This window comes from Contarinia nasturtii, unplaced genomic scaffold, assembly GCF_009176525.2.
Source record: "Contarinia nasturtii isolate CC-2019 unplaced genomic scaffold, AAFC_CNas_1.1 Cnas_scaffold_187, whole genome shotgun sequence".
NCBI classification, from domain to species: domain Eukaryota; kingdom Metazoa; phylum Arthropoda; class Insecta; order Diptera; family Cecidomyiidae; genus Contarinia; species Contarinia nasturtii.
In genome coordinates, this window is record NW_022197544.1 from 9,295,698 (window position 1) to 9,307,246 (window position 11,549).

At 29.3% G+C, this 11,549-nt stretch overlaps 1 protein-coding gene across 5 annotated transcripts in view; it reads right to left on the reverse strand.

Moving 5' to 3' along the window:
* Nucleotides 1–4,904: 4,904 nt before the first annotated feature.
* The window catches only part of LOC116336737 (homeobox protein prospero), a 70,730-nt gene continuing 64,085 nt past the window's right edge, over nucleotides 4,905–11,549 (reverse strand). For all 5 annotated transcript variants that reach the window (XM_031760823.1, XM_031760822.1, XM_031760826.1 and 2 more), the window contains exons 11-12: nucleotides 6,597–6,741; nucleotides 4,905–6,421 (exon numbers count right to left, since the gene is read on the reverse strand). In XM_031760823.1, the coding sequence (XP_031616683.1) occupies nucleotides 6,242–6,421; nucleotides 6,597–6,741 (325 nt within the window). In that variant the 3' untranslated portion in view covers nucleotides 4,905–6,241. The remainder of the gene's footprint in view (nucleotides 6,422–6,596; nucleotides 6,742–11,549) is intronic.

An 11,549-nucleotide genomic window follows, 5' to 3' on the forward strand; every position in this document is an offset into this window, starting at 1 on the left:
GTTGCTCTCTCAGCATTTTAGTTCTAATACTAAAATATGAATGAAAGAATTGTTGTCATATAAAAAAAAATCCATTAATATTCCGCGAATTTGAATATTTCATCAGCTTTTATTACATAGGTCATAAATCTCCTTGCTATTCGATCTAACAAAAAACCAGTTCTATTGATTTAAATCATTAAAAATCAACTTCAATATTACTTCATCTGATCGTCTGAATCTAAATTTCTTTGCATTGACTAGAGAATTTGTTGAGGATAAATTGGGTCTAAGGATTATTTCACCATCAGTCCGATGTACTTTTTGGTATATTCGAATAGTTTGTGTTGTTGTATCATATGAACAAAGATATCGGTAATAATTTTGGTTTGAAACATAACCGCGTTCCATTACGGACAGCTGGAAATAGCTGTGTCTGCAAAAATTTTAAAGTACCTCTTTCAAATGGGAAATCGCTCCTTTTATAAATAGATATATAATTTCAAATTTAATCCAAATTATCCTAAAGACTTTTGTCCAAACTTTAACAAAATTTATTTTTATTTTTTTCATAATTTCTTCTTTTTTCGTTTCAATACCTAAAATTTATCCTAAAAAATGCATTATCCTCGCTCCTCTCCAGTCAATCAATGAAATCGAATTTAATCGATTCTCATACCAAACACAGCCTAACGACGAATGTCAGATTTTAACATACGGTATTCGTCAACGAATCATTCAAATAGAATTTGTATTTAATGAATTTGTTTGATGCTAGTGATGGCCTTCCAGCGATCGGTACGAACACCGTATAAAATACTGAGATTTTGGGTGCTATTCATCAGAGGAGTTAAGATGTATTTATAGCAATCGATAACATCAAATTAAAATGCTCTAAATTATATCTAAATAAATTCTCAATTTTGAATTTATTTGACTATTCTCATTTCAATGCCATTTGATCACTGCTTCAAATTTTGAACGCCAAAAGAAAAAATAATACGATTTAACAACCACATAGGGTTCATTTTAGGAAATGTTGACACTTCACCTTGATTTTTTGTATCTTTTATTCAAAGTCAATGATGAACTGTTTTATCAATGCATATATATATTCGCTGGAAAAATGTTAAGCGAATAAATTGAATGCATACCAACAATCCTGATATAATGAACATTTTTTTGTTCAACATTTTTTTTTATTCAAAATTTACGAAAAGTGAAAATAAAAAAAAATTCAGCAGTGTTATAAAGATGTTAAAAAATACAATCCTGGGAGTTACGCTCAAACTTATCCAGCACGTTTTAATTTTTTTTCAACATTTTATTCCTTTCAAGGTGATCCGAAATAAATTCACCACCTAATTCGCTTTTGTTAGCAAGCGTCTTATCTTAGATAGTATACTTTCAGGCGTTTAACACATGTGGTGAATTTGTCAACGTTTTTTTCTTTATAAGCATTCTTATTAGATTGAATGCGGAAAGTAGCGTTTTCTTTTTCTCCAACAGCATTATATTTAATAAAATCTTTATTATAAGCTTGATTGATAAATTGTCAATCGAAACAAAAAATATATCTTCATACCAATATATAAGAGAAAATGATTTGCTGATCACCTTTCGAAAAATTGCTTGATTTGAATAGATGTTCAAAGATATTTTTTTCTTCATTTGTGATTTTTTGTCAATAATTGGTAATTAATTCATAAAATTTCACACATAACTTATGGACTTAATTTATAAGACAAATTTTCTTGTCAATAGAGTTGCTAACCATTATTGCCCAGCTTGAGAAAAAAACCAATTTGAAGAAATAAAAAAAGATGTTCATTTCTACAGGAGAGCATAAGAACCGCATTTAGCATAGACTTTTTTCACTATGAATTCATTAGCTTTCTCTGTCATTTTCATGCCAAATGAAATGTCAGCTGACAAATTGGAAAAGAAAAAAAACTTGATCTGAACCAAGTTGGTAAATCTAAAAAAGAAAATTTTCCAATTGAAAATAATAACATATTTACCGAATAGAGTAACAAATCGAAATTAAATTTATTCGATAATTTATGACCAGGATCCAATGATGAAAATAAAAGCAAAATTTTTGGAATTTGGAAAAGAGTGAGCTTTCAGGCCAGAATACACAAAAAAGGCGATTAAAAGAGGTTACTTCATATTTCTTATCATAGCTGCTTTCCAGCTGTTAGGCATTTTCAAAAATTTCAAAGAGTCTCTTTTGTACAACAATTTTGTTGTTTATTTTTTTAAATTTCGAATCATTGCAAATGGTTTATCATTGAATGATTGTCATAAAATGATATTCCAATGATTCTCATTCGTCGCTAAAAAATGAATGTGTTATTTTGACAATTTTATTTATTTTTCAGTATACACCATCTTATGATATACCTAATTGCTTTCTAAGACAAACGTTTTCGTCTAATTTGGTTTTAGCGTATAATTCAAAATTTCGAGAAAAAAAAATTGGCGGTGATATTTTCTTTTTAAATTTATTTCGTTTATGTGTATTCATTTCCAACCAAATTTTAAAATCTTTGTCTCACTACATAGTATTGTATAAAGCCTCGAAATATAAAATCAACTCTATTTTGGAATGTGAGATAATCAATGGCTCTATATTGTCGCCATGCAAATTCATCTACTTAGGTTAAATTCAGAGATTACACAGTAGAACAATTTAAGTAGAAAATTTACTCTAATTTAGAAGCGTTATCGAAAACCTTTTTTTTCAATTTTCAAAAAGTTTAAAATTTTGTTTATTTAATTCTTTGGAAAAATTTGGTCCAGAGAGTTTAGCTGAATTTTACAAAAATGTTTGATTTTTTTTTTAAAAGAATCGATAAAAATTCCAAATTAGAATGACTTTTCTCTGCGTAAACATTTGGTTTAATTAGGATAAGTAGGTCCAACTAAAATTTTAAATTATCTATGTACAAATTATAGCCTATCTCCAGTTAACCAAAAAAAAAAAAACGTTTTTTTTTTCTTCAAGGATGACAAATTTGCGTCTTCGCTTTGAAGAATTTTATTTTTCTCTATCGATTCACTGGAAATAAACCAAATTGACAAAAATATTCTTGTATACATGTCTATTGTGATGAATTTTTTTTTATTTTTCCTTCAAACATATTTTTTATTTGGATTTTTCTTATATATTTTATAAGCAATCAAAAAAGTCACACTGCTTGCGTTTCTTGTCTCCACATAGATTTACATATCGTCTTATTGTATGAAAAAAAAAAAAACGTGTTTTTTTAATGTTTGCCTGAATATATAATAAAGGAACGATATTTTTTTTTGAGAATCGAATTAGCTTACGCTGCATTATACGTATGTTATTTTGAATCTCATCAATATAATTTAACAATACCGGACGTGATAAACACAAGTACTCAATAAGCAAGAATTGTGAACGCTTACATGTTACATTTTGCCCATTAATTTAATTAAAAGAAAATTATTACTTTTTTTGCAATCCAATTGAACACCGACCACAAATTATTCTAAAAACTTTACATATATGATTTATATCATTTAATATAATATCATTTGCTTTCAATTGTTCGACGTCTTAAGCTTGAAAGAAGTTCTAATTAAAATCAATATTTTAAATACGTACACATCATTTCTTATAATGGATTGCAAACAGAACGTAAACAGAAAAAAACGGGTTCGAAGTGGTAATCGTAAACACCGTCTTTTTGACAGCTTAAAAATCGAGAAAAAAGATAAATAACGCAAAGGACGAAAAAGTGTTTTCACGTTTTTTGGTTTTTACAATAATTCAATGCGAAATTTTTGAAAGATTCAGCTAAACGACCGTTTGAAAAACTTACTCGTAAAAATTAGACGTTAAAATTGTTAGTGTTTTTCTTCTTCTTCTCTTTTTTTTTGCAAAGATTTCTCACATTTATTTTTTGTTTATTCAGCAAAGTCATTTTGATGCAGGTCCTACTTTGCCAATAACTCTCATAACTCATTCAAAGTATTTATTTTTTATTTTTTTATCAATAATTTCAATTTATATTTACTTGCATACATTGAATAATTTAAAATTTTATAGGTTTTTATTCTAATTAATAATTATTAAAACATTTTTTTTTGTTTTTTTTTTTTGCTCAAATCGTGCGCATTCGAGAGTCGATGAAAGTTGAAACTTCCAATACGACTCGAAAGTGTGCACAATGTTGTTGATCATATTTGAATGTTTGTTGTTATTGGACAATACAGTTTACACATTTGTCATTTTTTTTTATTACTATTGCTGTTATCAGTTGTAACATAAGAACAAACTATAACAGTTGATTAAGAATTTAAGTGCAATTGTTTGACTCTAAGTGCCTAATCATATCATCACATCTCATCCACTTCCATGGGAAGAATCTCAATTTTTTTACAAGGAGACAATGTAAAAAATTCTTCAAACAATCTTAATATTCTCTATGAATGTTTTATGAAAGGCACTTCGAATGAAACGGGGCACATTATAAAAAAGAAAAGATGAACAAACAATCAAATACAATAAGAAATATATATAAAAAAAGAATGCATTTGTGCTATTCAAAATACGGATAAAATAAAATACAGAAATGAAAAAAAAAAAAAATAACTTATGCAAATTCAATGACAAATTTAATGAAGCAGGTCTTTTGGACTCAGGTTGATTGTTTGTTTTGTTTTTTTACTCGTCTTCTATAGAGCTTGCGTTGATTTGTGATTGTTTCGTAATGTAAAATGTTAAAGTGGCTATTCGTCGGGTATATTTCGATTGAATGCGGTTATTTGTTGAATTCATTCCATTCTTTTATTGCAGTTTATTTGTTATTTCAAAATGTTTTTATGGTCATTTCCAATTCCATTAGAAAAATGTACGCACTGTATTTATTCCTAATTGCTGAACGGTTTACGTGTTTTTCGTTTTTTTTTTGCGTTTTATGTTGTGATTGTTTGTAAAAATCTTCATTTGTTGTTCGTTCCATTTTTAACTTATCCTATATAATATTACAATATAATACTTCTAATTTAATTTGTTTTTTTTTTTTCATCTTTTTTTCATAATGTAAATTTTATAATATGATTTCAAGACAAATGAAAAAAAAAAAATACACGTTTCTTCTTTGGTTAGAACTTTTCATGTGTGTTTTCGAAAAGCAATTGTTCGATTTTCAATCTAAAGAAAAGTAAAATGTTTTCAGTGAATTGTGTAATTGTTTTCGCATACGTTTTTTCTTTTTTTGTTTTGCATCCAGATCAAAATAATTTTGTGTTTTTTTGTCTATAGTCATTATCATAGAGAGTAAATATGAAAGAAATTCTTGACATATCCACCTCTGTTATTGATTACATTTTTTTGTATCCAAATGATTGAAAATTAAATCATCTAAATACACATATATAACTTGAAATTAGTAATTTGGTAGTCGCTTCAATGGACCAAAGCGCACTATATTTTATATAGGAACCACAAACATTGTTTATTTTTTTCTTGTTTAAATTGTTATGTTTTTTTTTTCTTTTAATGTTTCGTACTTCTTGTATCATGTCTAAATTTGTTAGTAGAATATTTGTTAATCATCCACTTTTTTTGTTTAAATTAAGTGTAGTATTTTATCAAACTCTATTCATTGGATTTTAAATTTAAATTTTATATTTTGTGTGTTTTTCATTCAATTTTGCGTGCATACTTTGAAGTGTAAATTGTAAATTTACTTTATCTCATTTTCTCGTTCATTTACTCTGCGTAGTTTGAATGAACCTCACTGAAATACCATTTTTGTGTGTGTGTGATATAAACGAAGTACATGTATTTTGTGAAATACATTATTTTTTTTAAGATACTAATTAAATCAAAATTATGTAGAGAATTTATGCCGCAGATTTAACATTTTTATGGCCAAATGATGCATTGAATCGAATTTCACTTATAAGACCAATAAAACACAAATGTAGCAGCTAATGTGCTAAAGAGCAAATTTCCATATTTTGTTGTTTTTTTTTCTATTTATAAATAATATGATTCACAAAAAGATCCAAACAAATCGAAATTATCTGGCAGATAAGTGAGAATAGATCTGAATGTTTTCCAGTTCACATTTATATCGGTGCATTATACTCATTTCATTTTCATACATTATCATTTTATTTCATATTTAGTTTCTGTCTTAGATTTGTTTAATTTGTTTTGAATAGTTGATTGTTTCTTATTTCTTCTCGGTGTGTCTATGTATATGTCATGTGTGGTCTTTTATTCCAGTTGCTCCAAGAAATTCGGAGATTTGAAATATTCGGGAACTGAATCGTCCATGCGGGAAATAACCTTGTAAATTGATTTTTTCCATGATTGCTCGGTATCCTTGCCACTTTGAATGGAACGGAAAAATTCACGCAACGTTTGTTCAACAACTTCGCGGAATCGATGAGGTACCTATTTACGGCGAGGAAATGTCATTTAGTTTTAAATTTATCAAATTATTGGTTTCGAATTGTAATTAATCATTTTTTATTTTATCAATCCTATTCAAATTAATAATGTATTGAATGTGATATGAAAACAAAAGAAAAAACAAAAAAAAAGTCGAATTTACATTCGGAAAACTTACCTCGATGTGATTATTTCGATTGTAGTGTAAATTGAGCACCCTATAAATTTCACTATCGCCACTAATATGTAAATCTTCTGGGCTCTTAATTCCTTCACTAACTGCCTGTCGAGCATACTTTTCCATTTGAATGTAGTAAAATTCACTAGAATGACAAACGTGAAAAGTTATTAATTACAATTTATAACATTTATTTACAAAATCTAAACTATTACAAATCACAGATGAGTCTAATGATTTAAAAAAATTTTCATCAAAAATCATTCAAAATATGAATGTTGAATATTTCTTATCATCCTATGATTCAATCACAATTTATGACGTGCGAAAAACACTCCTATGCACAAAATATGAGTGAAGTTTCGCGCGCTTCTCTTTCTACCGATTTCTTTTATTGCATTGGAAGCAAATTTTAAGACTTAAATCATTTAATCGAAATTCAGGAGTTTTTCAATGGAGTGTGTGTATTGAAAAAATTAGTTCGATGAGCATTTATTGGTTGTCAAGTCAAATACAAAAATAATCTTTGGCAAAAAACAATCAAGATGACTACTACTACATCCGAACTATGAAATATTGTAAAATAATGAAAATCGCTCGTTGATGCAGAAGAAAGAGAAGAAAATTTAAAGAGGGAGTAAGAAATGAATTCGCAATTTATTTGCATTTTCTAATTAATAGCACGCATTGCAATGTTCACGTTGTCATTTTGAAATACAAGTTACATGTTACATTTTTTGACAAATTACCAGAGGGAATGTTTGAAATCATTTGTGATCATTGAGAGTGCATGTGTGCCGTTGTTGTTGTTGTTGCTTTTTTTGTCATTTCCTCAGCGATTGCTTGAGTTAAGCTGTTGAAAATCGACTTCATCGCTGATAACTAGCATCACCATGATGATTTGTCAACAGCGTCAGCAATATAGTGACGTACGCCAACATTGAAAGTGCAACGAGAATTGAACAAGAAGCACTACTGAACAATACTACTGAATGTAAAAGGTGAGAGCAGAGAGTAAGTGAAAGAAAGGAAAATTAACGTTGTGTTTTTTTCTCTCTATCGCAAAATATGAACATGACTAAATAGTAAAATCATCTTAATTTGAGATATGGAATTTGATGAATGACGTATATGCATGAAAAGTGTCGAGAACAAAGCAGAAAGTGTTCGTGAAGTGTGTTTCAATTGGATATGTAGTGTTTATGTATTTTAAAAAAATACAAAAGTGTTTGTGTTTCGAGACAACCCAATAACTGCGAGAAAAGTTAACGCAAGGATCTGTGTTTTAATGTTAACTTGGAATTATTTTCTCTTTTTTTTCATTCGACATATACAAGCACTACAGCATTATTTAAACAATCAGTTTCCGTGCAATCTTTACACATAATCTCTGTACAATTTTCTCCAGTGCAAAACAAAAAAGCAGCAACAACAACAACTGAAAAACGGTCGAAACGACAGAACGCGTTTGAATCGTGTCGCCAATATTTGTGTGGCGCGTGCCTTGTGTCTTTGATTTGTCTTTTTCAGCTTGAGATGTTCTATCAGTTGCGTGTGTGATGTCAAGAACAATAGTTTTAATTATTGCTCCTATCACAATTATTCTTCAACTAGGCTTCTTATCTTCACTTAGGTAGAGTGCTCAATTAAATGACTGAAAATAGGTACAGTATATACACATCGTTAGCTCTTGCGTACGCTAAATAAACGTTTAGAAGTGCACAAGGAAATATTACAAAGAACGTGGCGTGGGAAATGGAATGAGAAAGGAATATAAAACTGTAAAGAGTAAAAAAAATACGCAAAAAAAAAACCGAAGCAAATGCATTTTTCCACACTGTAAAACATATATGCAAACACAAACACAATAAATGCAGTTTATGAAACGCGAGTATGTCTCTTTTTATGCCACGTACTTCATTACGCTGTAAATCGAAACCAAGCAGCAGCTTCATTATGTACACACATATATCTTCGGGTCCACGGTTTGCGTGGAATATTTTTGCCAACAAGCATCACTTCTCTCCTTGGTTTATTTTAATCGTTTAATTTTAGCGATTGAAAAGAAGAAATTAAGTTATCTATATCAAGTTCGAGAACACCCGTACGCTACTTTCATTTTTTTAGTATATTGTAGTCTAAATTTGTTGAAGTATCGTAAGAATGGCGAAATCATATGTGCTAATGCGTTGATTACCAGCATTTCTTTTGTACTTTCACACCACTCTTGAGAAATTATTATTAACAGCATATTATGTGCAAACATACATTGGTTTGAATTAGTTAATTAAATCTATTCTCGTATGCCAATTATTTTATATGATCCTTTTTATATATATATGGCAGCCATTTCCTCATTTCATGACTTAATTTTTTTGTTTGAATTCCTAAGTACTTGAGCAACAGAATATACGTTATGGATAAGAACAGCACAGTAGTATTGTGTTTGTGATATTTGTAATTGGTTTGAAATATGCAAATGAAATGGGTGTTTTTATGCAATTTTCTTGTCTTCAAAAAATCAAAAGCCAACGTTCATTAATAATAAGGCTGAATTTAATTGTTTAAATCATGAAAATTGCATCATGCTATCAAATTATCTTATCACGACGGTATTCAGATTTTTCTTTTCAATAAAAAAAAACAACAACAACGAACAAACAAACAAATCAACACATACTCGGTCTTTTCGGATTTATTCATCCGGAATGGAGTTAAATTACTCTCACTTCGGGAATAAAAAAAGGCACAATTTTTATTTGTTCAAAATCATATTGTATTTGTTCGACGTGTTCAATCTCGAAGTGGCACAACGAAAAAGGAAATCATTTCGGAAAAATGCCGCATTTTATCGTCATCAGAAAATGCCAAAGTGTGTTTTTTTAGCTTGCACAAAAAAGAATTTGAATGAAGAATTTACATTATGATGCTCATTTCAAGACAATGCAACTTATAGCTCCGGCTTTTTTTGAGCTTATGCATTCGCATTAAGTGCCAATTAAATCTTTAAATCTTTTATTCATTTTATTCTATTAAAATAAAATGAAAAATCAAAATTATATTCCACAACAAAATGTACCGCGAGTGAGTTTGGGATCTTTAATAGCAAAACAAATCGAGCTAACATTTTGAATGCGTTGATTTTAACGTTTCCCGCGTAAACATTGATTTTGCGTATTTCTTACAACTGTCATTCAATTTCTTAAACGTTAATCGTATATAAAAGCATAATGTCTACAGTAGAAAGAAATGCGTGAGGATGGCATAGAACACACAATAATAAAAAAAAAACAATAATAAATTTTGTAACGGTTTTTTCGGTATTCCTTTTACTGCTATGCTTCGATAACCTTAACCCCTCGAAAAGAAATTTATTTATGCTTTAGAAACTTATGTCATATTGTTCATTGTGTTTGCAACGCGTTCGTGTATGCACCAAACGATCACATAGTTGCATAGTTCACACATACAGCAAGACTGCTTTTCTACTGATCCGTACATTAATTGAATATTTCTTATTCTTATTCTTAAGTCGTTCGTTGTCTATTGTTTGCTTGAGTTCCTTAGTTCCCTTCATTTTTCCATCTTGTGGCAACGGTAACGATCACAACAGCGTAAACGACCCATTCTTATATTCGTTTCGTCTATGTAAAGAGCGTACACCATTTTTTTCTCCTTCTTTCATTCAACATATAATTTACCCTATGCGTGTATGGTTTTTTTGTTGTTCTCTGCAAATGTTTCTGTTTTGTCTTTAATTTAAGCGTTAGGGTCATGAATTTATACTGGTTTTCTTGAATATGAACATTACGATGTACGAATTTTTTGTTTTTGAGATAGGTAAATACACGTTGTTTTTGATGGATTGTTAAGATAACCTGCAGACAATTATGTTTTTGTATTGCACCATTTTTCGTTTCTTATGAACATTCCTTTATGCATCTTATAGGCTAAGACGTTACTCGTTTCTTAATACAAACTTTAGCTAATGAAGAAACTCGGTTCGTTTGTGTGGCAAACACACAAGCATAAAGAAAATGCCATTGCATCAAACGAATCGAGAAATCGGAGTGTACAGTTTTGCTATTGTGTGACAACTGTTGCCACATTTGGCTTATTGACGACAAAAGAAATTCGAATCCTTTGCCGTGCGCATTTTTTATTCTTTATTCATTCTTCCGATTTACGTTCGTGTGTTTTATGTCAGCCGTTTCCTTTTCTCGTCAACAGATTCGACTTGATTTTCGCTATGGACTTTTTATTTAAAATACGATATGTGCATTTAAACTTATAATTTTTGTGTTACCTTTAATTTCTAACTCTGACAATATAATGATATGATGGTTCGTGAGTGTGAGATATATGCCTTCAATATATTGATATTTTATGCTTGCATTATTTTTTTTAAAGAAAACTATTTTTTTTCTATCTACTAAGTAATTTAAATAAATAAATAATTTGAGAAAATAATTTTCTTTTTCTTTTAACAGTACAGCACAAAGACTAATTTTATATATACGACAAACCAAAACGTACTCTACTTTGTACTGATACTGCTAAAGAAAGCGGTAAATTGGTGGCAAAAATTGTGCTCAAAAGAAAATCAACCCTATTGAACCTTATACCTAAGAGAAGAGAGACGACCCTCAAATTTATTAAAACGAAAGAATGAACGTAAGTGAAATGAAAAATAAAAAAAAAATCTGAATTCAAATTGAAAATTTCGGCCAGATGGTCATTGTAATCGTTTGCGTCAATAATTTCATTCTCACACTCATACTCCACCGGCATCTGTTGCACTTTTATTTTTGAGAATATCAAACTCAATCGAATTGAATGGAATTTTTGTAGTTTTGGATCGCAATCGAAATGATGTCAATAATAAATTTATACATCTTTTGTTCTCTCTCTCTCTCTCTCTCTCTCTCTCTCTCTCTCTCTCTCTCTCTCTCT